This window comes from Microcaecilia unicolor, chromosome 4, assembly GCF_901765095.1.
Source record: "Microcaecilia unicolor chromosome 4, aMicUni1.1, whole genome shotgun sequence".
Classification (NCBI taxonomy): Eukaryota; Metazoa; Chordata; class Amphibia; order Gymnophiona; family Siphonopidae; genus Microcaecilia; species Microcaecilia unicolor.
In genome coordinates, this window is record NC_044034.1 from 97,691,978 (window position 1) to 97,719,709 (window position 27,732).

The 27,732-nt window shown below is 44.6% G+C and overlaps 1 protein-coding gene across 1 annotated transcript in view; it reads right to left on the reverse strand.

The window, feature by feature from the left end:
• The window catches only part of GTF2F2 (general transcription factor IIF subunit 2), a 231,303-nt gene that overhangs the window by 145,151 nt on the left and 58,420 nt on the right, over positions 1-27,732 (reverse strand). Inside the window, exon 5 of the mRNA XM_030200520.1 lies at positions 21,057-21,095. Within this exon, the coding sequence (XP_030056380.1) occupies positions 21,057-21,095 (39 nt within the window). The remainder of the gene's footprint in view (positions 1-21,056; positions 21,096-27,732) is intronic.

The following is a 27,732-nucleotide window of genomic DNA, read 5'->3' on the forward strand; positions in this document are numbered from 1 at the left end:
TGAGAATCTGGTGAAAAGTGTACACACTAATCTTGGCAATACTGACAGTATGAGGCCTAATAAGGAGGAAACAAACATTTTTGTTTTGACTTTTAAGGTTTCTCTTTCAGAAACGTCTGAAGCAATCTAGGTGGCCGAATACCTGAAAAAATTCAGCCTGCATATTTTCTCTTGTGGTAATGCCAATATTTGCAATAAGTTGGGAGGGGACACCAGACTGCTCTGAGGAAAACTAGCCCTGTGTAAATCAGCTTAATGAGGGATAAGAATGAACGCAGATATTGTATGAGTCAGCTTATTAAAAATAAGCAAAGAAAATCTGAACTGAATTATCAGGTTTACTTCTGAAGGCATTTAGGAGCCCTTTTATAAAGGTGCGTAGGTGCTTACGTGCATCAAATTGGCACTACTGCCTGGCTACTGCGTGCCCCAGGCAGTAATTCCATTTTTGGTGTGCCCAAAACATGTGGTAAAAAATATTTTTTATTTTCTACTGTGGGGCTCTTACCCCGCGGTATTCGGCAGTTGGGGCATGCTGCATGCTTACCGTCCAGTTATCGTATGAGACCTTACTGCTAAGTCAATGGGTGGCATTAAGGTCTCAGGCTGAAAATGGACGCACGTGGTTTTCATTTTGCTGCATGTCCATTTTCCGGCACATTAAAAAAAAACCTCTTTTTTCCAGGCGCGCTCAGGAAATGGATCAGCATGCTTCCAAAACACACGCTTCCACCAGCTCAGGCCACTTTTGGGTGCGTCTTAGTAAAAGGGCCCCTAAGCAAAATGTATACAGCTTTTGGACAAAAAGTCAATTGATTATGTTTTTAACAAGCTTTTATTCCACTAGATAAAATGTCTGGAAACATTCTGACAAAACACACAGTGGATCCAAAAAAGTCCTCTCACAATGAGTGTCTTCCTGAACAAGGTCTTTATTAACAGTAGCAGAATTCTGCACTCATTGTGAGAGGACTTTTTTGGATCCACTGTGTGTTTTGCCTTTCGTTGGTTTTCCTGTGGAGAGCTCACCTTCTGTGGGTGTTTGCTTCGTTGGAAACATTCTGACACATGCATTATTTGTTCTCAGAACTACTCAAACCAGAAACTACTCTTCACCGATGACATGTGATCATCAGTACTTTAACTGCTATCATGCTCATCCCAAACAAGCAGATAAAATGCACCATCATAAAAGGAAACCACTATTATGAAGTATAAAGAATCATACTAAAAAATTTTACCTTACATTATATAAAACCTTTAATTATATTTTTCTAAGTAGCACTTTAAGATTATTGTGTTGGCGTATGTACTGTGCCAAGTGTGATTGTCAATTTATATTTGCCACTTTCCAGTCTAAGATATTGACTACATTCTAAGGCTAAAATATATTAAAATCTATTTAAAGTACCCTATTTTCAAATGATTTCTGAAAACATAAAATATTTCACTCAACAGAATAATGAAGCCTGTTTTGTGTTCATGCTCCAGTATTGTGTTAGTAGATGCAGCCCATCTATGCCTTTTAAGCTAGAAAACCTACAATCAATAGAACAAATTGTATATTTAAAGAAAAGTGTCAAAAAGCGGTTTCTTTTTATGACTACATGAATCATACCAAGATAGCAATGAGAACATGTAGATGAACTTATGGTTAGAATAATGGCCTGGGGACCTGAAGAGACTAGGGTTCTAATCCTGCTCCTGGCATTTGTTATGGCCTTGGACAAATCACTGAGAACAATGCACTAAAGAGCACTAAATTGTGCACACTATTAAGTATTTTGCCTACTGTTGTTCTAATGGCACCTCCATACAAATAAGCCCAGAAGAAAAACAGCTTCTATTACAAACTTTTCCATAAAATCTAAGTATACTTCATTGAGGTGCACTTAAAAGTTTTAGCAAAATTTAGGGGTCCTTTTACTAAGCTTGCATTACGCGCTAATGTGCTTAATGCAGAAAAAATAGCCTAACACGTGATGCGCTGAAATATTCTCTTGTAAGTATTGGCATTGTGCACACGCTGAGCATGCAGTAATTTTTTTTTTTGAGGCAGCGCGTCAGGGTTGGAGAGTGGGCATTTTTGCAGTAACCACATCTACATTACCTCATGCTAACTGGTTAGCACACGGTTAACGCAGGAGCCCTTACTGCCTTCTAAATAGGTGGCGCTAAGTCCTTCTGCAGTAATTTATTTAAATGGCTAGATGCTAATGCTAACATTAGTATATGGCCACACACTGAAAAAATACAAAATAAACCTTAGCAAGCACAAAAGACCTGTGTAAGTGTGCACTAAGGCCATTTCTTACAGCAGCATAGTAAAACGACCCCTTAATTTGGGAAGCTATTTTCAGGCAAAGCTGTACTATACACTCACTACTATACTGCTGCCGGAATTCTGACCCCCCCAAAAAAATCAAAATTCTGCAATATTCTCCAAGGGCCCTGTTTACTAAGGCATGTTAGCGTTAACACACCTACAATTAGCGTGCACGCTAACCATGTAGGCGTCTATAGGGATATTGTAGGCGCATACATGGTTAACGTACTTTAAAAACGCTACCATGCCTATAATGCAGCTTAATAAACAGGGCCCTCAAGTTTGTCATAATTTAAACAATATAAAAGTCTTCCCCCCATACACAAATACCATCCATATTTTTCCAGCCACCTTCCCAGCACCTATAGCATTCACCTTTTTTACAGCTCCCTCCCATGCACCACCCACACACATCATCCATTGTTTATTTTCAGCCCTCCTGCCACACCCACACACTATCAATAGTTTCTTCCAGCCTCCCCCAAACAGACCATCCATAGTTTTTTCCAGCCCCTACCGTACACACACACCAACCATGGTTGTTTCCAGGCCCCCTACCCACACACCATCCATGGTTGTTTCCAGCCCTCTCCCCACCGCACTCAAACACCATCCATAGCTGTTAACAGCCCCACCACCCCAGCATCCACTCACACTCACTGGGGAGCTGCAATGAGGAGGAGCTGCGATGAGCACCTCTTCGGAGTAGGGAAAAAAACCTGACTCTTTCCTGCCCACTGACTGCCACAGCCACTGCTCTGGGGCAGTACCGCCACTTCCTGCAATTGGCCACTGAGATTTCCTGTGGCAGCTTCACAAGATTACCGCTTGAAGTCTCGGTGGCCATTTTGAAGAAGCGGAGCACCGGCCAGAGAGCAGCGACAGCAGGCAATAAAACAGAGGGGTTCTTTCATGCTCCCAGGGAATGTAAAGGTAGGTCTGGTGGGGGGTGGGGTGGGGAGAGGAGGCAGTCAGCCAGATTCTGCGCAAAAAGGCTAAATCCTGCATGGTTCGGGAATTCTGCGCTGCGTAGTTGCTCAGAATTCCAGCAGGAGTAGTCTGGAGGATGCCTAGTGGTTAGTGCAGTGGACTTTGATCCTGGGGAACTGAGTTCGATTCCCACTGCAGCTCCCTGTGACTCTGGGCAAGTCACTTAACCCTCCATTGCCCCTGGTACAAAATAAGTACTTGAATATATGTAAACCGCTTTGAATGTAGTTGCAAAAACCTCAGAAAGGTGGTATATCAAGTCCCATTTCCCTTTCCCTTCCCTTAAAAAGAAAAATTCCACTTTTAACACTGCATTTCAATAAAATTTTTGAAGCATAAACGCTACGGACAAAAAGCTATTTTCAAAACAAAGAACAATTTTGAATGCTAAATATTTACCTCACAATCTCCTCTTGCATCAGGTTCTCATTAACAACCTTATTTAATAAAAACTGTGTTAAAATCACCACTAAATTTTAATAGATTTTTTAAAAGGTTTCTGTACAAAGTTATAATTTACTTCCAACCTAATAACCTGACTATATGAAAAATCCAGCAAAACAAAAATTACACTATACAGAAGTAGTGTGTTAATTGAAAATAAAGTAAACTTTGAAGTAAATTTTACTTCTGTTTTAACTTTAGCATTAAAATGGAAGCAAAGTTAATGAATTTAACCATACCTACATTTCATTTGTAGACTCTCACCTTGAGCAGCATGTGCATTTCTGGTCCCTCTACCTCAAAAAAGATGTGTAAGAAATTTGTATAAGCTGGCCCTAAATTTAGGTGCCATCAGTCTGCCTAAGTTATAGAATAGTAGCACGGATGCACTTTACTGGCACTACTAATTGGCAATTACTCATATAAGCGCTAGGTGCTATTCTATAACAGGTTAGCCTAAGTCACTTGGCACATAACTGCAAAGGGAGTGTATATGTGGGTGAGGCATGAGTGTGTCATGGACTTTACACCTAGCGACAGGCAAAATTTATGGAATAATATCAATTGTGCACATTTATTTTTAACTAGTAAAAAAGGCCCGTTTCTGACACAAATGAAACGGGCGCTAGCAAGGTCTTCCTCGGAGTGTGTATGTTTGAGAGAGTGTGTGTGAGAGTGACTGTGTGAGAGAGAGAGAGAGAGAGTGAATATGCAAGTGTGTGTGTGTGACAGAGAGAGAGTGAGTGTGGGTGCGAGTGTGTCTGTGAGAGAGAGAGTGTGTGAGACAGATAGAGTGTGAGAGTATGTGTGCGATACACAGATTCTCTGTGAGACCAACAGAGTGTATGAGATCGAGAGAGTGTTTGAGAGTGACTATTGGGCTCATTTTCAAAGCACTTAGCCTTCCACAGTTCCTTAGGTTTCTATGGAACTTTGGAAGGCTAAGTGCTTTGAAAATATACCTATGTGTGACACATAGAGAGTGAATGTGATACAGTGTGACAGACAGTGTGTGAGAGTGAGAGAAAGACACTGACTGTGTGAGAGAGAGTGAGTGTGTGACAGAGATACCTCCCCTCCTCCCTCTCTGTTCTCAGGACCCCCTCCCCTCCCCTCCCTCTCCCCCTCCTCCCCTCTCAGGTCTCTGGACCCCCTCTGGTCTCAGGACCCACTGCACCCCCCCTCTCAGGACCCCCCTCCCCCTCTCTGGTCTCAGGACCCCCTCCCAATGTCTCCCCTCTTTCTTTCTGAATTCTTCCATCCAGTGTCTCCTTTTTTTTCCGTACCCTTCCATCCAGTGCCTTCCCTCTTTCTTTCCCCATCCTTCTACCCATCTACCCTCTCTCCCCCTCCTTCAATCCAGTGTCTATCTCTCTACCCTTTTCTGTTCAGTGTCCCTTCTCTCTCCACATCCTTCCAGTCTCTCCCCTTTCTCTCTGCATCCATTCATCCATTTCCCCCTTTCTCGCCCCATCCTTGCATCGTGTCTTTTTCCCCATCCGTCCATCTGTTTTTCCTCTTTCTCTCTCCATCCTTCCATCCGTCTACCCCCCTCTCCCGATTCTTCCATCCCGTGTCTCCCTGTCTATCCCCTTCTTTCCATCCAGGCCCACCCACCCAACACAGACCTGCCAAGTCTCCCATGAAACATGCGGAGCCAGCTCCCATTTCCGGCCACTGCTGCTTCTCCTGTTGAGCAGCAGCGGCTGCTACAAAAACAAAAAGAGCTAATTAAAGCACCAAAAATGTTTTTTAAAAGCAAGTGCAGCACTGTAGGCAGCCATCAGGCATTGGCTGTTGGCTCTGCAGCCGCTCCTCTCGCCTCTCACGTCACTGCCCCTGGAGCAGACCCCGGAGGAGCACAGCAACGTGAGAGGCGAGAGGAGCGGCTGCAGAGCCGACAGCCAATGCCTGACGGCTGCCTGCGGTGCCGCGCTTGCTTTTTAAAAACATTTTTGGTGCTTTAATTAGCTCTTTTTGGTTTTGTAGCGGCCGCTGCTGCTCAACAGGAGAAGCAGCAGTGGCCGCAAATGGGAGCTGGTGCTGCATGTTTCGCAGGAGTCTTCGCAGGTCTGTGTTGGGCGGGCAGGCCTGTATGGCGACCTCGGGGGGGTGGGGGTGGAGGGGGGAGCAGTGGCTGTGGCGACCTCAGGGGGGTAGAGGCAACCTCGGGGGGGGGGGGGGTGTAGGGGTGAGCGGCGGTGGCAACCTCAGGGGGCGTGGTGGTGAGGGCGGCAGGGGCGGGGCCCCGGGGGCAGCCTTGCCCCGGGCCCAGCCCAGTCTCTCGGCGGCCCTGGGTGGAGATGTTGGGTGCGTGTGGAGGAAGGGCTGAAGCTGCTCCTGCAACGTTCCAATGTCTCTCATTGCGGTAACCATCTCCTGACGTCAGGCAAGCAGGCTTCTACTGAGGGAGAGTGACGTCAGGAGATGGTTACAAACACAGGTAGCCTCACTGGAACGTTGCAGGAGCAAATTATTATATTACATTTTATTTATTGAGATTTATTAACTGCCTTTATGAAGAGATTTACCCAAGGCAGTGTAAAGCAAGCACAGTTTAACATAAAACATACAATTTTGTTACCAGCATAATAGTAAAAATGGCTAAATAAAAACATAACTATAATAAATGAGATAAACTTGAGAATAGCAAATTAAAACCTAATAACAGGACTACCACATCTAATAAGCACACATTAGAACAGTGGTTCCCAAACCTGGTCCTAGAGGCACCCCAGCCACTCAGGTTTTCAAGATATTCAAAATAAATATTCATGAGAGAGATTTGCATGCACCACTTCCACAACATGCAAATCCCTCTTATGAATATTCATTCTGGATATCCCGAAAACCTGAATAGTTGGGGTGCCTCCACAACCAGGTTTGGAAACACTGCATTAGAACATTCAAATAACATAGATACGATGCGAATGATTTTCTACAATACAGCTTATCATGTAGCCAAGGGGCCAAGTGCAGATATATAGATGGGGACAAGATGGATGGTTCAGAGTCAGTTGGAATATACAGATGGGTAGCTAAACTCAAGGCAAGTTCTTTGTACAGTTAAACAAGATATAAGGAACTGGCCAAAGTTACAATGGGTGTAGCAAGCTAGTCCAGGTGCAGAGTGGTGTATAGTCAGTCACACTATATTTTAAAGGCTTGGAAGAAGAGCCAGGCTTTCATCTGCTTCCTGAAGTAGAGGTAGTCCTGAGTTAGATGTAGCCCCTCTGGGAGTAAACCAGACCGTGGGGGCTACTCCTGAGAAGGCTCGCTGGCAGGTATCACATTGTACAATTTCTTTTGATAAGGGTACAGATAGTGGTGCTTCTTGAGAGGACTTAGAGGTCTCAAAGGCATGTAAAGGGCTAACTTAAAAGTACTCTGGCCCATTTTATCCAAGGACTTTGAAATTGTTTATACTGCATGGCACACTCAGGCATGCCCCTTTACACCAGTCATTGATTTGTCTTAAGTGGACACACTTTTAGAGCACCAGTGCAGTTTTAAACTAGTAATCATCTAGCCATTATAGAATTCATGATAAGTACACCCATTTTAGCTACCATAGAGGAGATGCCAATTTATAGAACTGCCACTGTAGTACAAATAGAAAGATACAGAGAAAGGCAACCAAAATAATAAAAGAGATGAAACAGCTCCCCTAAGAGGAAAACGTAAATAGGCTATGGCTCTTCAGTTTGGAGAACAGATGGCTGAGAGGGAACATGAGAGAGCTCTATAAAATCGTGAGCAATATGGAATGGGCAAATAGAAACTATTTACCATTTCAGATAGTAAATGGACAAATATACACTCCAGGAAACTAACAGGTAGTGCATTTAAAACAAATCAGAAAATGTATTTTTTCCCCTGTAAACAAGCAGGATATAATCAAGCACCCAAATGGCTGATGTCACTCACTGCATGGCATCAGGATGAACAGCCCTCCCAGAACTCTATCTAAAGTTCCGACCATGAGCAGCCCTTCCTGATTGCAGTGGTCTCCCCAGTCCTTTTTTTTTTTTTTTTAATACTCTGCTGAATGGAAGTGAAAATAAAGATTTACATCTTACTAGTCTACCAACTGCAGAACTGTCTCTCCTCCATGGTGCCCACTTTTCATATGTGGCATACCCAGATGATTAGTATTTTTTCATTGGAGTGATGCTATATACAAGACCTTGCATCTCCAGCTGGGCTCCACTTCCAGGCCATGTGGGAACCTTTTATGGAACACTTTGACTATAGCTCGCAGACATACTTTGCATGGTAAACTTTTGCCCCAACCTTGTATTTTGTTTTTAATTGGATCTTGTGAGGGGGTAGGGGGTGGCACGGTTTATTATAAATGAGTTCCTTTACTTCTTCTGTTTGTTGTTCTGCATACCGTTAGCTCTACTTTCTGATGTACTGGATTTTTGCTAACACAATAAAAATTGCTATAACCATATACATACATAAACATACACATATACATACATATGATACCAGTTGTTCCTGGAAATCTAGCAATGTTTAGAGAAACACCTTCAAGATATCCTTGCTTGGATGATATAAGGCAGTGCCATACCAAAGGTCATGCAAGCATTGTGGCCACACAGAGTATAAATATGGAGGAGTGCAAAAATTGCTCCTAGCCTACTGCCTGCTATCATTGGCAGTGGCAAAGCAGGTGGGGCAGGGAGTTCCAGTGGGCGAGTCGAATAGCACACAACTATAGCTTAGTATGATCCTGATAGTGGGGTATTTATATAGGAGCTTGGGATCAAAACATAAAGGATGATACCCCCTTAATTAGGATGGGAAAGGATATTTTAAATGGGGGTTCAAATTCATGATGGAAATGTTGGAAACTGTATAGTATGTTTGGTCTGTTTCTTGTGTGGAACGTACTAAAAAGATTGAACATATAATTCATTTGGCAATTCAAATAAATTAAACTATTAGGGGCCCTTTTACTAAGCCGTGTCCTATGCGTGCCAATTTTTAACTACTGCCCGGCTACCGCGTGGCCTGGGTGGTAATTTCAGGTTTTACACGTGTCCACTAAGTGCACCAGAAGTTTTACGGCACATGGTGCTAACCGGGTAGTAATCGGCATTGTACGCACATAGACCTTTTCCACCTATTTAATGCGTGAAACCTTACTGCTAGGTCAATGAGTGGCAGTAAGGTCTTAGGCCCAAAATGGACGCGCTCCAATATTCATTTTGACGCACATCCATTTTCGGCAAAAAAAAAAAGGTCTCTTTTGCAGGTGCACTGAAAAAATGAACCTTAGCGCGTCCAATACATGCATCTACACCAGCGTAGTCCATTTCTTGGCGCACCTTAGTAAAAGGACCCCCAAGCAACCTTTTGTTTTTATTTGTATTTCACACTTCAGGATCCACAAGTAAGTGAAATTTTTGAGTGAACCTTATACTCAGCTATTTCCATCTTCACAAAATTAAACAAGCATTACTGTGTTAACTCTAATAGAAATTCAACGCTGGCATCACGTTAACAAATACGAAGGGTTCTCAACAGTCTTGAGAAACATGCAGGTAATCACGTTTTAAGGATCTATACGATGAACATGCATGAGAGATCTGTAAACAGATATCTCCCTTATATGCAAATCTATATGATATATATTCATTGTGCAGATTCTGAAAACCTGACTGGCTAGATATATCCCGATAACTGGACTGCAAACCATTGATACGCTGAGGTGTTTTAACTGTAACACTTAACGTGCCATTTATATTATGGCTTTGTTTTAAAATGGGACTTGAATTTAGCTCACACCTTTCTCAGAAGCTCAAGAGGAGTTACATTCAGTTTCCTGTCCCTGGATGGTTTACAATCTAAGGGGTCCTTTCACTAATCTGCAGTAAATAGTGGGTTTAGCCACCCTTACCTGAGTATTTCCCACACAAAGGTCATTTTTACTACAGTTATAAAAACAAGTTTCAAAATTTTTTTTGTATTAATGGCCATACACTAATGTTGCCATTAGTGTCCAGCCAGTTTGAAAAACTACCATATGTGACTTAACTGCCACCCATTTTGTAGGTTTTAAGGGCTCACATGCTATCCATATGCTAACAGGGAGGTAATATGCAGCTGATTAGCGCAGGAATGCTCACTCTCTGCCCCTTCAAAAAAACCCCCCCTAAAACTATATATATATATATATATATATATATATATAGTAACATAGTAGATGACGGCAGAAAAAGACCTGCATGGTCCATCCAGTCTGCCCAACAAGATAAACTCATATGTGCTACTACTTCTTGTGTATACCTTACCTTGATTTGTATCTGCCATTTTCAGGGCACAGACCATAGAAGTCTGCCCAGCACTAGTCCAGCCTCCCAACCACCAACCCCGCCTCCCACCACCGGCTCTGCCACCCAATCTCGGCTAAGCTTCTGAGGACCCATTCCTTCTGAACAGGATTCCTTTATGTTTATCCCACACGTTTGAATTCCGATACCGTTTTCATCTCCACCACCTCCCGCGGAAGGGCATTCCAAATATCCACCACTCTCTCTGTGAAAAACTGCCTCCTGACATTTTTCTTGAGTCATATCCTCTAGTTCTACCGCCTTCCCATCTCCGGAAAAGGTTCGTTTGCGGATTAATACCTTTCAAATACTTGAACGTCTGTATCATATCACTCCTGTTTCTCTTTTCCTCCAGGGTATTCATGTTCAGGTCACCAGGTTACAAAAATGTTTGTAGCCCAGACCAGAAAGCCTTTATGCTTGAAGTGGAATGGCTATTTGGAGCTTCCCATTATCATGTGCATACTACGAAATACTAGTTGTTGATGAGTGTTGACTTAAAGATAATGTCATACAATGTAAAAGGCCTTAATATGCCACAGAAGCGACAAAAGCTCTTTAAAGAATTATTGCAACATAGGCCACATATTGTGTTTATGATTTTACTAGTAAAAAAGGCCCGTTTCTGACACAAATGAAACGGGCACTAGTAAGGTTTTCCTCGGAGTGTGTATGTGAGAGTGACAGTGTGTGAGAGAGAGAGTGAATGTGCAAGTGTGGTTGTGTGTGAGAGAGAGAGTGAGTCTGGATGTCAGTGTGTCTGTGAGAGAGAGAATGTGTGTGTGTGTGTGAGAATGAGAGTGTGTGCAAGTGTGTATGTGAGACACAGTGAGAGAGTGTGTTTCACACAGATACAGTGTGTGCGAGAGAGAGAGTGTGTGTGAGACACAGACTTTCTGTGAGACTGAGTGTATGAGACCAAGAGAGTGTGTGAGTGACTGTGTGACACATAGTGAATGTGAGACAGAGTGTGTGAGAGACAGTGTGTGAGAGTGAGAGAGAGAAAGACATTGACTGTGAGAGAGTGTGTGTGTGTGTGACAGAGATACCTCCCCCCCCCTCTCTGGTGTCAGGCCCCCCCCTCCCTCCCTCTCTAGTGTCTGAGCGTTACTGTGCAGGATGCTGAGCTCAGGCTGTGCTTCAAGGAACTGACCAATCCTGTTTAATAGAATGCACCTCCAACATTCTGAAGCCGAAAAACCTTGTGTGGTTGGTCACTTCTGCTTGAGACGAACCCGGAAGTACGTGATGTCAATTCAGGAGATGGATACAGAGAGCAGGAATGCCTCAGCCATGCAGTCAGCTTCAGAATGTTGGAGATGCGTTTTATTATATAGGATATTTAAATCTTTTATTATTAAAATATAAAAAGGAACAATCACAAACAGAAAACAATAATAATGAGCAACTATAATAACAGAACCACCACCCTCTACCCTTCCAACCCCAACAATAGCTGACTTCTACTACCCCAAGGAATCCTAATCCACCCTGTTAAAATGTCCAGGGGTACAAAATACAACCTGCTCTGTATGTCCTAGTGGGGGAGAAATATGCCCTATGAAGCACTGTTATGATTTTTTAATTTATGGATGAATAAGTCATCAACATTCTCAGGATTCAGTCTAGATCACCTGTCTTCCACAGTCTTTCCTGCAATAGTAAATGTCTTCTCAAAAGATGTGCTGGTAGAAGTACAGGATCCCCCATGTAAATTTTGCCAGTTGTGGCCAGTATGTTTGCTTGTTTTTCCAACAACAACAAAAAAAAATCAAAATATCACCTGCATCACTCAAACATAAATAACTAGCACACATTTAGTGTACACTCATTTGGATGTTACTGGAGGATGCCTGAGCACATCCTGCGGTATGAGGGCCCCTAAGTTTGTAGTTGAGGGTTAAGTGATTTGCCCAAGATCACAAGGAATGGCAGTGGGATTTGGACCTCACTTCCCTGGTTCTTAGCTACTCTAACCATTAAAAGCAGATGTGTTGTTTTATGTATGGTATACTAGATTTTTGAATGTTAATGTAATATTTTATATTGTTTTACATCATTTACTATGTATGTGCATTTGTTCTTCACCTAAACTGCAGAGAGGGCGTTATAACTGTTTTAAAGAAATACCAAAAATGAAAGTTCAGGGAAGACTTAAAATACAGGGCATGTTTTTTTTTTTAATGGCATATTTATTTTTACACAACATAATAAATGATGGTAAAGACCAGAACAGTACATTATGTGAAAATGTATTTTAGGATTTTTTGGGGGGAGGGGGGGGGCAGGGGTATAACTGTAGTTGGTGGGTTTGGTGTAAGGAGTATGTATAAGTGTGAGACTAAATTGTGTTTTTAATTTTATTGTAATCCGAGCTGTTCAGTTGTTTAGAAGTTTGGGGAAGAGAAGCTGTGAAATTAAATTGAAAGTGCATGCATTCTGCACTATACTGATCTTCAAGCATTTTAAAATGCCTCCACACCTTTGATGTTTTACGGGATTTCTTCTCTGCTTCTTTTGGGCCTGATATTGCTGCTGCTGGAAGTGGGGATGGGGGCAGAGCAGAAGATGGAAGGCCAAGGACATCCTTCACAAACTCCACTATCTGTTATAGCCATGGGATGCTCTTGGCTCTGGCAATAGTCACGTCCTACCTCTTCACTATTTATCATTCTAACAACTAGATTTTCAAAACCTTCAGCTACTAAAACTTTCAGTATATCTGATGATTCTGTTGGAAATCTGTCATAAGAGGATTCATCAGATTATGTAGATGATTTAAATTTCCATCGTCTGCTCAAGGGGTCAGAAAATGAAAATATGGTAAGAGATAGATGGCTGATATTAGGTGATACATTTTATTCATAATTGCATTTATAGGTGTATCATTTTTATTCTTCTATCTGCTATTGTATATGTAAAGTATTAATTTTTGTAACCCGCCCTGAATTCAGTACAAAAGGAAAACAGGATATAAATGCCATTTTACATTAAAATACATTAAAAACTGCTCCATACACTTCTCAGGAAAGAGCAGGGTATGCCTGATATTCTGCTCTGTTGGCAACAGCTTTATCTGTTCCCAGTCTTCTGCAGCCCACCCAGCACTACCTCTGCCTTCTTTTGTCCCTCTGTGGAGATGGGAGCACAAGTGGTCTTTTATATTTAGCTGTTAATGCTGTCCTCAAATAAATTTCTCTTCAATTTGGTTGGTGGAAGACTGTGGATTGCAGACTGTCCTCCATGTTCCTCTTCCTTAGTACTGTTGCTACCCCTTCTCTGATTCTATAAGTAGTTCCATGCCTACTCCTCTTAAGCTTTATGATTTGATCAGACCACATTATGGGTATGGAACTTGATATACCACCTTTCTGTGGTTTTTGCAACTACATTCAAAGCGGTTTACATAGTATATACAGGTACTTATTTGGAGGGTTAAGTGACTTGCCCAGAGTCACAACTGTACAAAGCAAAGACTATTATGTGTGACTGTACAGTGTTGTATATACTTGGCAGCACTGAAGAAATAAGTAGTTAGTATATTAACAAGTAAAAGCAAGTAGACAATCTGCCCTGCCTGAACTATTTTGATTCTTGTTCTCTCTCACTAGGGTATGCAGGCTGTCTGGACCCACAAAGCCTACACGTTTCTAAAACTCAGTTTTTTGGGACACTGACAGAGAACAACCTGCCTGTGTGTCTTTGATTTGTCTTGTTTGGATTTTTTATTTTATTTTTTAAAATTCCACCCTTCACTGATTTTATGGTTCTGTACCAGGGGCTGGCAACCTTTATACACAGAGGGCCGAATGAATGTCAGTACTATCTCTGGCAAGCTGCAACATTGTGTACTGTCAGAAATACGCAGAGCTCCATAGACCACCCCTGATAAACAAATAAACATTGAAATAAAAATGATGGACGTAAAACTACTAGAATAGCTATCCTGAAAATAATTTGCCAAATAAAGCATTTTAAATCATCAAAACTCTAATGACATTTTCTGTGTATACTTCTCATGGTCGAGATCCACATAAAATTCAATGGCGGGCAGGTTGCCCACCCCCTGCTCTAAAACCTACAATGAGAAAGCTTAATAAATCAGTTTGCTGTGACCGAGAGAGAGAGAAATAGAGCTACTGCAGGCTTTTTTAATCTCTTTCTCAGAACCCTGTCTACTACTACTACTTATCATTTCTATAGCGCTACAAGGCATACGCAGCGCTGTCTGAGCTGCTATGATGGTTTTCAGGGTGGGTGGGTTGTTTTATTTATTTATTTTTGCAAGGTCCCCCCCCCCCCCCCACTAATTGTTCAAGCTATTGTGTAGGCCTAACCTACTAGGCCCAAGGCTTAGCCAAAGTAAATGTAATGGGAATTAACAGAACTGCTGCTTGTGAAACAAGAAAGGAGGACTGTCTGATTGTAGAAACAAATTTGTTACTAACGTGTTACTGCAGCCCTCCTTGACCGAGGAACACAATGTTTCAAGCATGTGCAAAAAAAAAAAAAAAAAGGTAAATTTTAAGTATGCTGCCACTGAAGGAAAAAAAAACAAAACTATGTTTGTCCAGAGAACATATACAAGATCACTGCTGAGGCAGGACGACAAAAAAGGGTTTTCAGCTATCTAGGAGAACCTCTCTCCTCCAGCAGACTCTGCTTGAATTTCTTTCCTAATAAGGTGTTCTCTGACAAACGCTAGAATCTTTCTCTCTGAACACAAGACAAAATAATTTGGTGCTCTGCTCTGTTTTCTATCACTTTCTTAAGTCGGCCATGGGGTGTAACAAAAGGGAGGCAGGTATAGATTTGATTGTCAAAACTTTCAGCATGATCGAAGCGTCTCATGAAAAATTCTGCCTTCTACTCCTAAAATCACTCCAGTTTGTTTGCCCACAAACCATCCAAAAATCATCATTCAAAATTTTCAGTCAGCATAATTAACAAAGTCAAACACTGCTATAAGCTTGACAGATACAGCCACATCTTCACAGCTTTAAGAAACTATAAAATAGCACAACTACAGATTTCATTTGGAAGTTTATTCCAACAGACAGGTACTGCAACTGAAAATGTTCACGTTCAAATCTCCAAACTACAAACCAGTTCAATTCCTGGCATAATAATCAAGAGCTTCTGCCCCATCGATCACAGGTTTCTTTCTGGCCAACATTCACATAATCAATCACTTGATTGGCACCAACTTTAAACAACAATGCCAGCATTTTAAACTCTTAAGCAAAAAGTGACTGGTAACCAAGGCCTGCAATGCAAAGATCACATGATCGTACATTAAACAAATGAAAGTAAATTAAATGGAAGTAAAATTAAACTCTCCTTTCATTGGGGCACATGGAATCACATCTTCACCTCATCTCTTTTGTAGAAGTTTAGATTTTAGATACACAAATTATTTATTCTGTTTTGAGCATGTTTTAGGGACAAGTGGTTTTATAAGTCAAAATAATAAAAATAAATATTTTCTTTCATGCAGATCTCTCGTCTGCTTAAACTAAATAGGCTATAAGCCCCTAATGCAGCCCATTGGTTTTCTTATGTCTTGTTCTTCTGATGACTTATACTGTGCCAAAACTGGAAATACAGTGAGACAGAATAATAGAATTCAGTAACACCTAAAACTTAATTTGTATGTTTTAATCTTCTTTATTCAAAGCGGAACATGTTGCTAGACAAGCTTCATACAGAACAAGAAAAACCTGTGAACCATCCAACATGGCAAAATAAAAACTTTTACAAAGAACATACCCTAAGAAACCTTCCCTCCCTCCCTCCCTATAAGCCCACCCAACTGTTTCCACCTCAAAACAAGTCAAGTCATAAACAACACTGTTTATACCAAATTATTTAACCACCCTTAGGTTTTGCCTTTGAGTTTAATAAGCAATACCATCTGCATGTAAGGTCTAGATAAATAAATTTAAACAATCTATGTTGAAGGCATATGCCCTAAATAGTTATTTATTTGGATTTTGCTCACACCTTTTTCAGTAATAGCTCAAGGTAAGTTACATTCAGGTACACTGGGTATTTCCCTGTCCCAGGAGGACTTACAATCTAAGTTAGCATCTGAGGCAATGGCGGGTTAAGTGACTTGCCCAAGATCACAAGCAGCAGCAGTGAGAATCGAACTGGGCATCTCTGGATGTCAAGACCAGTGCTGTAAGCACTAGGCCACTCCAAATATGTAATACTTGGTAGCAATAATGAAACGGTGATGGAATATTCACATAGCAGGTAGCCAACAAATTTATTTTCCAATTAAAATAATTAACTTTGTATGAACTTGGCGGTTAATACTGTGCTGCTTGCTATTTTGTATTTTGGCGGTATATTGTTTGCCTGCATAAAATCACACTTACAAATATTTTTCTGCCACAGCTTTAATTAACAAAAGCACATGATTCCCTACTGGATCACATTCATACATGTGACCTGACACAAAGGAGAAGACAGAGAATTAAAAAGCTTCTCAAACAGAAACGTGCTGCTGATTGCTAAGGGGATGAAACTGCCCAGGGAGGGGGGGGGGGGGGGGGGGGGGGGGGGGAACTCCAGAGAGGACTCTTCAGCTGGCAGGGCCCAAGGATCTCTGAAAACTGCGCTGACATGCGCTGCCACTGGGTGAGCCTAAAGCAAAACTAGGTGGGCCCATGCCCATCCAGGCCCACCTGTAGCTATGCCACTGACTTCACATAACATTGTATGATTAAGCTATGCTGCAGATAAATGTTGCCTTAACAAAAATTAGGCTTAAAATAGGTGCACTTTTGGACTTCTCACATAGGGGATAATATTTTTAACAGGAAACCTAAGGGACTGATTTTATATTGGTGCATATATGCACATATGTTGCATCTATTTTATAAAGTTAACATATACAGCTTTATAAAATAGTCTCCCCAAAATTTCCATAGAACGTTATACCTGCTCTGAGGCAGTTATAAATATGTGTATCTAAGCCAGTACAAATCAGTACTTCTGTGCACATTTTTCACCCCTAGGAGTATCTGTAGTTATATTGCATCCGAGCTATATAGCAAATTCTGGCCATGTACTACTCATAACTTGTTTGGACCATTCCTCATTAACTTTTCCTCTTGTCACTATCTGTTCTGCGAAACATGGGGGTGATATTGCTATGTTTGTGTGGAGTTCGTTCAAATCAGAACTAGTCTTTTGTGTTACATCCCAATATTTTGAGGCAATGACAATGCATATTGCGTCACAGACTCCGGTGGATTTCTTCTCCATTTATATTGCACCTCTAGTGAGTTCTCACTCTTTAAAGGATCTGAGTAGTATATTGTCAGATTTTAGTCTCTTTTCAGGAGGTGTAAAGAGGCATTTTCGATATGAAATATAAATCCAACTTTGGACTTTTGCTGAAAAATGTTCAAAACATCAAGTGGCGAACATAGCCATTTTCAAACCTGAAAACATCATTTTGTTTCAAAAATGGTCATTTCCTAGACATTTTGTGCTCAATGCATTTTTCTTGTGACCATTTTCGGGAACAAAAACGTTCAAGAGAAAAATGCACAAAATAAGCCATTGGGACCAATGGGATACCAGCATTCTTAGTAGACTGGCCACACAGACATCCCAGCAGAACAGTGGCACACCCTAGGGGACATTGCAGTGGACTTCACATAAAAGGTCCCAGGTATACGTCTGTTACTCACTTATATTGTAAGGAGAAGCCCTCTAAACCCCACTAAAAAACCTATGGTACTCAACTGTACACCACTACAACAGCCCTCATATAGCTGCAGGTGTCACCTATATGTGGGTACAGTAGGGTTTGGTGGTCTCACAATTTCCACCACGTGTAACAATTAGAGTGGGATATGGACCTGGGTCCCCTTCTCTACAGTACACTGCATCACTAGCCTACTCCGGGGAACTGCTTCCTGCTTTAATAGGACTGGCCATAATATCTGACACTGTCATAGAGGATGGTATCTGCTTCTTTCACATCTTTGGGGGGGGGACAGAAGGGGGTCAGTGACCACTGGGGGAGTAAAGGGAAGGTGCCATGCCTTAATCCCTTCATTGATCATCCGGTCATTTAGGGCAACATTTATGATTTAGTTGTGATTGAAACAGGTCCAGACCAAAACGTCCAATTTTTAGCCCTGGACGTTTTTGCTTTGAATTAGAGTGTGTGCGAGTGTGTATGTGAGACACAGTGACTGTGAGAGAGAGAGTGTGTTTCACACAGACACATTGTGTGTGAGAGTGTGTGTGTGTGTGAGAGAGAGAGTGTGTGTGAGACAGAGTGTGAGAGAATATGTGTGCGATACACAGACTCTCTGGAGACCAAGAGTGTGTGAGAGTGACTGTGTGACACAGAGTGAATGTGATACAGTATGAGACATAGTGTGAGAGACTGTGTGAGAGTGAGAAACACACTGACTGTGAGAGTGTGTGTGTGTGAGAGAGAGAGTGTGTGTGTCTGTGACAGAGATACCTCCCCTGCCTCTGTGGTCTGAGGACCCCCTCCCCCCCTGTGGTCTCAGGATCCCCTCCCCTGTGGTCTCAGGATCCCCTCCCCCCCCTGCGTTCCCCTCCCCTCCCCTGTGGTCTCAGGACCTCCTGCCTCTCCCCCACTCTGCGTGGTTGGCAGCACCGTGCGAGTGTGTGTGTGTGACAGAGAGTGAAACTGGGTGCAAGTGTGTCTGTGAGAGAGAGAGAGTGTGTGTGTGTGTGTGTGTGTGTGTGTGTGATTGTCCTCTCTCCCGTCCCCCTCCAGCCACCTAGCGATTCTCCTCTCTCCCCTGGCCCCCCCCCCCCTCCAGCCACCCAGCGATTCTAGTCTCCCCTGCCCCCCTCCAGCCACCCAGCTATTCTCCTGTCTCCCCTGCCCCCTCCAGAAACCCAGCGATTCTCCTGTATCCTCTGCCCCCCCAGCCACCCTGCGATTCTCCTGTATCCCCAGCCCCGCTTGAGCCATGCAGCGATTCTCCTCTCTCCCCTGCCCCCCTCCAGCCACCCAGCGATTCTGCTCTCTCCCCTGCCCCCCTCCAGCCACCCAGCGATTGCCCTGTGTCCCCTGCCCCCCCTCCAGCCACCCTGCGATTCTTCTCTGTCCCCTGCCCCCCCCCCCTCCAGCCACCCAGCGATTGTACTGTGTCCCCAGATTAGCTCCGTCAAAGCAGCGGCGTTACTGAAAGCGCTGGCTGTCCACAGAGTCAGCTTCAGAACGTTGGAGGTGAGTTCGTTCCCTCAGTCCTGCCTTCTGATTACCCCCCCTCGACGTCATCACGTTTTGACGCGAGGGCGGGGCCCGCCCTCGACATCATCACGTTTTAACGCGAGGGCGGGGCAGAGAGAGATGTGACACCGTTACGAACCCTTCACTGAAGCCACGGAGTCAGCTTCAGAACATTGGAGGTGCTTTTTATTATAGGAGATATCTTATACCAGCAACATCATTGGTAGAAGTCAGTTCTCTACTTCCACCTGATAGCAGGAAGGGATAGCGAAGATACTTACCTGTAGCAGGTATTCTCCGAGGAAGCAGACCTTGTATTCTCACAAGTGGGTAACACAGGCCACCCTGGCCTGCGTTACCCACTTGTGAGAATAAATAGGCCTGCTTGCCCTCAGAGAAAACACCCATTCATGCAGAACAGTGGAGCTGACACTACGGAAATCTTGATAACGGTGGGCATACATATGCTGATTGGGGAAACTTTAGAAAATATATTGTTAGAAAATATATTACTGATTTTGTTGAAGCTTAAGTCTTAACACAAAAGTTTCAAAAACCACTGAAAATATCTCTTGGAGTTGCAATCCTACTCTGTGGAAAATTCAGAAACCTCAAATTAGACTGTCTCAATAAATTTTCAAAACTCTCAAGTTTTCCGTCAACCAGTATTATATCCTGTATCAAGAAACCTTAAACAGCCTTAATCTGCACAAGTTCAGATTCCAAGGCACTTCCAGCCTGCAACTGTGTCATCAACAAGGTCTCACAAAGCTGTCCTTTTTCCACATTCTGAGACAAAGCTCATACAAAGGAGGAGCAAAACTAATGCAGAGAAACGAAGTCCAAAATTAATATAAATGTTACCTCAACACTCCTACAAATCACTCCCCCAAAAGGCTTTATTACATTACCCACTATATGAGAGGCTTACTGTGCTTTGTTCTAGAGAGGTCACTCCACCTGCCAGAACCTCCTCTTGAACCTCTTGAATCAATGCCTGAGCCAGATCCTTGTCCCCAATCTCGCAATGCAATAGGACCCTGGAGAAGATACTGAGCAAAGTCATCCAGAGTCACATTCCAAATAGAAAGGAGGGACTCCACTTTGGGAGCAGAAGGAACCCTCAGATGACCCTTCCATTTAGGCATCACAGATTTAATTTATGCAAGAAACAAGTAATAATTCTGGTGGGATATAAGGAGCTCCTACCCACAGCTGTCACAATCTTGGGATCTCCCAGCAAGGTATGAAATAGGCCATTAATTCAAAGGATCATTACATAGTAACATAGTAAATGACGGCAGAAAAAGACCTGCAAGGTCCATCCAGTCTGCCCAACAAGATAAACTCATATGTGCTAGTTTTTGTGTATACCTTACCTTGATTTGTACCTGTCTTTTTCAGGGCACAGACATTAGTAAACCAAAGAATCAGGATTTAATTCTAGATTAAAATAATTTATGCAGATTTAGAAAAATAAATGTCAACTTTTTTTAATGTCTCAAGTCCAATGAATAATTGAAATAAGTAAAAGTATAGCAGTGAAATTATATTATTACATCATCATGCAAGTGGCTCTATCATCTAAATAGATGTATAAATCTTTCAGAAATGAACAGATGTAGATTAAACCTTGAAATAACTAAGATTTAATTTTCATAGCAGATGCAAGTATATTTCTCAAAGGCAGTAAAGTAATTATGCTTAAAATACTCACCAATACCACTGTTCTCTAATTTTTCTTCAGGCTGGACTTCTATGAAAAACAAGAAAAATATAGTTTTGTGATCTTGGGGCACAACAAAATCACTGCAAAACATTAACAGAGTTAGATGTTAACAAACAGATTATAATGTCAAAACAAGGTGAAATTTAGTCATGCCTGATAATTTCCTTTCCTTTAGTCTGGCTACATCATCCAGACTAATGGGTTGTTATTCCCTCCTACCAGCAGATGAAGGTAGAAAAAGTGAAGATACCTGTACCAGGGATTCTACGAGAACAGCAGGCTGATCATTCTCACAAGTGGGTCGACGATCTGCATCTGCCTGGGAACTGGCATACTGAATAGCAAAATGAAAATAGTTTGCTAGAGCCTTCTGGTGCATGTGCAGCACCGCGCACGCACGGAGTGCCTTCCCGCCAGCTCCTCAGTTTTATCCAAAAGCATACATGAAAGAAAAGATACAACTCCACGGGGAGGTGGGCGGGATTGTGAGAATGATCAGCCTACTGTCCTCGGAGAATACCTGCTTTCTCCAAGGACAAGCAGGCTGCTTGTTCTCACGTGGTGAATCCCTAGCATCCAGGCTCACCCAGAACAACAAACATTGGTCAACTGGGCCTCGCAGCAGTGAGGAAGTAACAAAGATTAACCTGAAACTGTATACAAACTAGCTGACAGTGCAGCCTGGAACAGAACAAAATGGGCCAAGGAGGATGGAGTTGGATTCTAAACCCCAAACAGATTCTGCAATACTGACTGCCCAAACCGACTGTCACGTTGGGTATCCTGCTCCAGGCAGTAATGAGATGTGAATGTGTGGACCGAAGACCATGTTGCAGCTTTGCAAATCTCTTCAATGGAGGCTGACCTCAAGTGAGCCACTGATGCAGCCATGGCTCTGACATTATGAGCCGTGACATGACCCTTCAGAGTCAGCCCAGCTTGGGCATAAGCAAAGGAAATGCAATCTGCTACCCAACTGGAAATGGGGCGTTTACCGATGGCAACTCCCCTCCTGTTGGGATCAAAGGAAACAAACAACTGGGCGGACTGTCTGAAGGGCTTCGTCCGCTCCATGTAAAAGGCCAACTCTCTCTTGCAACACAAGGTGTGCAAGCTGCATTCGCCAGGGTGGGCATGAGGACGGGGGAAAAAATGTTGTTAAGACAATTGACTGGGTCAGATGGAACTCAGACACCACCTTCGGCAGGAACTTAGGGTGCGTGCGGAGGACTACGCTGTTGGGATCAAACTTAGTATAAGGTGCATCCACTACTAAGGCCCGAAGCTCACTGACTCTACGAGCTGAAACAGCCACCAAGAAAAGGACCTTCAAGGTCAAGTACTTCAGATGGCAGGAATTCAGTGCTCAAAAGGAGCTTTCATCAGCTGGGTGAAAACGATGTTGAGATTCCGTGACACTGGTGGTTTGACAGGGGGCTTTGACAAAAGCAAACCACTCATGAAGTGAACAACTAAAGGTTGTCCAGACATAGGCTTACCTTCTACACACTGATAAGCACTAATTGCACTAAGGTGAACCCTTACAGAGTTGGTCTTGAGACCAGACTCTGATAAGTGTAGAAGGCAGTCAAGCAGGGTCTGTGTAGGACAAGAAAGAAAATCTATGGCCTTGCTGTCACACCAGACGGCAAACCTCCTCCATTTAAAAGACTAAGACCTCTTCGTGGAATCTTTCCTGGAAGCAAGCAAGATACGGGAGACACCCTCTGAAAGACCCAAGGAGGCGAATTCTAAGCTCTCAACATCCAGGCCGTGAGAGCCAGAGACTGGAGGTTGGGATGTAGAAGTGACCCCTCGTTCTGGGTGATGAGGGTTGGAAAACACTCCAATCTCCACGGTTCTTCGGAGGACAACTCCAGAAGAAGAGGGAACCAAACCTGACGCGGCCAGAAGGGTGCAATCAGGATCATAGTTCCACAGTCTTGCTTGAGTTTCAGCAAAGTCCTCCCCACCAGAGATATGGGAGGATACGCATACAGGACTGTCCCCCAATGCAGGAGAAAAGCATCTAACGCTAGCCTGTCGTTGGTCTGAAGCCTGGAACAGAACTGAGGGACCTTGTGATTGATCTGAGTGGCAAAAAGATCCACCGAGGGGGTGCCCCACACTCGGAAGATCTTGCGGACTACGCCCATGTTCAGTGACCACTCGTGAGGTTGCATTATCCTGCTGAACCTGTTGGCCAGACTGTTGTTTACGCCTGCCAGATAAGTGGCTTGGAGAAACATGCCGTGACGGGGAGCCCAAAGCCACATCTGGAAGGCTTCCTGACACAGAGGGTGAGATCCAGTGACCCCCTGCTTGTTGGTCTAGTGCACGGCAACCTGACTGTCTGTCTAAATCAATATAATTTGGTTCGACAGCCGATCTCTGAAAGCCTTTAGAGCATTCCAGATCGCCCGCAATTCCAGGAGATTGATCTGAAGACCTTTCTCCCCGAAAGGACCAGGCTCCTTGAGTGTGAAGCTCATCTACATGACCTCCCCACCTCAGGAGGGATGCATCCGTCGTCAGCACATTTTGTGGCTGAGGAATTTGGAATGGACATCCCAAGGTCAAATTGGATCGAATCGTCCACCACTGAAGAGAATTCCGAAAGTCAGTAGACAGTTGGATTACATCCTCTAGACTCCCCTTAGCTTGGTACCACTGGGAAGCTAGGGTCCATTGAGCCGATCTCATGTGCAGGCATGCCATGAGAGTCATATGAACTGTGGAGGCCATGTGGCCCAGAAGCCTGAACATCTGCTGAGCTGTGACCTGTTAAGACACTCGAGCTATGGACACCAGGGACAGGAGGTTTTCTGCCCTTGCCTCAAGAAGATAAGCTCGAACTGTCTTTGTGTTCAAAAGGGCTCCAATGAATTCCAAGTTTTGGACCGGAGTGAGATGGGACTTGGGGTAATTGATTACGAACCCCAGTAGTTCTAGCACCTGCATAGTCATTTGCATGGACTGAGCGCCTGCCTTCGAGGTGCTCTTCACCAGCCAATCGTCGAGATAAGGGAACACATGTACTCCCAGTCTGCGTAGCGACGCTGCGACTACCGCTAGATACTGTGTGCAGATGCCAGACCAAAAGGCAGCACACAGTACTGAAAGTGCTGTGTTCCCAGCCGAAATCGAAGATACTTCCTGTGAGCTGGAAAGATCGAGATGTATGTGTAAGCATCCTTTAAGTCCAGAGAGCATAGCCAATCATTCTCTTGAATCATGGGAAGAAGGGTGCCCAGGGAAACCATCCTAAACTTTTCTCAAACTAGAAATTTGTTCAGGCCCCTTAGGTCTAGGATGGGACGCATCCCCTGTTTTCTTTTGCACAAGAAAGTACCTGGAATAGAATCCCAGCCCTTCTTCCCCTGGTGGAATGGGTTCGACCGCTTGGGCCTGTAGAAGGGCGGAGAGTTCCTCTGCAAGTACCTGCTTGTGCTGGGAACTGTAAGATTGAGTTCCCGGTGGGCAATTTGGAGGCATGGATTCCAGATTGAGAGTGTATCCTAACCAGACTATTTGAAGAACCCACCAGTCAGTGGTTATGAAAGGCCACCTTCGGTGAAAAAACATCAACCTTTCCTCTACTGGGGAGTCGTCCAGAATGGACACTTTTACTGAGGCTATGCTGAACTAGAGCCAATCAAAAGCCCGTAACTTGATTTTGCTGGGAAGCAGTATTGACGAGAATGAGCGCGCTGAGCAGGCTGCCGAGAAGCAGGAGTGTACCTACGCCTAGAGTAGGTATAGGGGGCACTCCTCCTCCCTCCAAAAAACCTCCTAGATGAGGAGGCAGTAGCAGAAGGCACCCGGTGGGAGAGAAACCATAGCATCATTATGCTTCTTGATGTGATCAACTAGATCTACTTTTTCTCCAAAAAGATTGTCCCCCCAGCAAGGAACATCCGCCATCCGCTGCTGAACAGAATGATCCCGGTCAGAGACATGCAGCCAGGTCAGAGACACGCAGCCATGAGAGTCTGTGCATCACTATACCTTAAGCAGCAATTCTGGACGTCACGTCAAGTGTCAAAAGTACCCCTGGCCAGGAACTTGCGACACGCCTTCTGCTGCCTGACCACCTGGCAAAAAGGCTTGGCCAGCTCCGTAGGGAGTGTCTCAACCAAGCTGGACAGTTGACTATCGAGTCTCGCAAGTGTACGCTCGTGAAGAGCTGGTATGACTGGATCTTGGCAGCGAGCATAGCGGCCTGATACATCTTCCTCCCAAAAGAATCAAGAGTCCTGGGGGCTCCGAAGGTCTCTAGTACTCCTGGCTCTCTTGAGGGAGGAGTCCACCACCATGGAATTGTGGGGTAACTGAGACATCAACCCAGGTTCACCATGGATCTGATACTGGGATTCAGCTTTTTTCGGGACCACAAGGCCCGACAGAGGGGCTGACCAGTTTCACATAAGGACTTCCTTCAGTACCTTATGCAGATGAACTGTCACAGCCTCTTTAGGTGGAGAAGAATAATCCAAGACCTCGAGCATCTCAGTCCTGGGCTCATCCTCAACCTCCACAGGGAAGGGAATAGCCGTAGCCATTTACCGGACAAAAGAGGAAAGGGACAGACTCTCCGGTAGAGACAATCTACTTTCTAGTGGAGGGCAAGGATCAGAGGGAATCCCAAAGGACTCATTAGAAGAGAAATATCTTGGATCCTCATCTGACTAACACAAACGCTCCTGCTCAGTGTCGGATAAAACCTGAGTTAAGGTGCTTCAACACTGGACCTGCCTCGACGCCGAGGGATGTCCTCTATGGCAATGTCGAGAAGTCGATGCCCTGTCCGACTGCGGTGAAGCTCCCTCCCTCGATGTCGAAGGGAGTTGACCTGGGTGGCAGCCGATGCCGCAGGCGGCATCGCAGTCTGGGACCTCACCACAAATAAAAGGCCAGATACCGCTGCAGCAGATGGTACAGAAGGCGCAAGCACCCCTGACACCGTGTTATGATTCTGCCGGTTTGGCGGGGGGGGGGGGGGGGGACGTCTCTTCTGATTGGCTGCCAGGGGTTGTGCTGACGTCAGGGGATAGTACTTTAGCCTGCAGCTGAAGAGTTTCTCTGCTTTTGCGTTACTTACGCTTGGTGGTAACTGGAAAGCCTGACAGTTTTCTCTCAGAACGTGTTCTAGGTTCTGACAGCGATTTGTGTTGTGTTAGAGTATTCTTTTCCTTCCCTCTGCGTGAGCTGCTGCTGTGTGTGTATGTGTAGCTCTGTAATCAGGGTTAGCTGCTCGTTTGTTTAGTGGGGGCTGGGCGTTGCTCAGCTCCGGGGCTCTGGGCTGAGTGTCAGGGTTATCTCCTTTGTTTGTTTGTTTTTAGGATTTCTCTTCTCTGTGTCCCGGCCTGCTGGCTCAGTGAGTTTAACCCTTTGTGTACTGTGTGTATTGTGTTCCTGCCTCTGCCAGTGTGTTTGTTCTATCGGCCCTGCTCCCTCTCGGGAATGGAAGCATTCTCTCTGATTGTTTGTTGATTTATGGAACTCTCTCTCTGCTGGCTCTACAAGCTTAACCCTTTGTGTTCTGTTTGCCTCTGTCTACAGTGGGTTTGAGGCAAAGGCTTTCTGCCTTCCTTTTGTGTCTGGTTCCTCTGGCTTCTGCCTGGGGCTTCCTACCCTGGGGGGGGGGGGGTGGTTGCTGTGTTAGTTCCCCTGTCCTGCGCTAATCCCCTGGGTGGGCGTGGCCCGCTCTAGTCCTTTGTTTCTCCCTCTGCCCTATTGCTGGTGTTCAGCGCGTGTCTGGCATCTTGGGGCCCGGGGGGCTCTCTGGGTTCTTTTAACCCTCCCTGTGTGTGATTGGGTTCCAGTTCAGCCGTGAGGCTCGCACGAGTGGCTCTGTGTGCGTGGGTTCCGGTTCGGCCGCGAGGCCCGCCTGTTTGCCTATTTCCCTTCTTCCTGAGGGACTGCGGGGAGGGGTAGCTTAGGGGTATTGGATAGCTGGGGTGTGTGGTGGTGGGTCGGTCTCCCCTTGGCCTCGGCCAGGGCCCAAGGGCTCACGACCAACCCAACGGATTACAGAACACAAAAGCCATGAGCTCGACCGATCCATCCCCCATGCAGCTGCTCCAGCAATTGCATGCTCAGCTACAACAGGTATCGGGAGTCGTGAACACACTGTCTCAACGGGTAGACGCGCTGACCGTCACGGGGGCTGCGGAGGGCCCGCCAGCTTCTACTCCGCCGGGTTCCCACGCATGCGGCCGAGGGATTCGGGTGGCTACGCCCCCGAGGTACGAGGGCGACAGTAACCAGTAAGACCTGCTGGGGGTTCCTCAATCAATGCCAAATTGTCTTCGAGTTGCAGGCCTGGGATTTTCCTTCGGATCGGGCGAAGGTGGCTTATATTATCTCTCTACTAGCAGGCCCTGCTCTGGCCTGGGCCTTGCCCTTATGGGAGAAGAAGGATCCCCTTCTGGATAATTTGGCAGAGTTCTTGAAACAATTTCGGCTCATCTTTGAGGAACCCGGGAAGCCCTCTTCGGCGGCGACTCAGCTGTTGAACCTACATCAGGGGCGACTCTCTCTGGGTGAGTACGCCATCCAGTTTCTGGCCTTGGCCGCGGAGCTAGGTTGGGATAACCCAAGCCTGACTGCGGTATTCTGGCATGGGGTCTCGGCCAACATTAAGGACGAACTCACAGGCCGG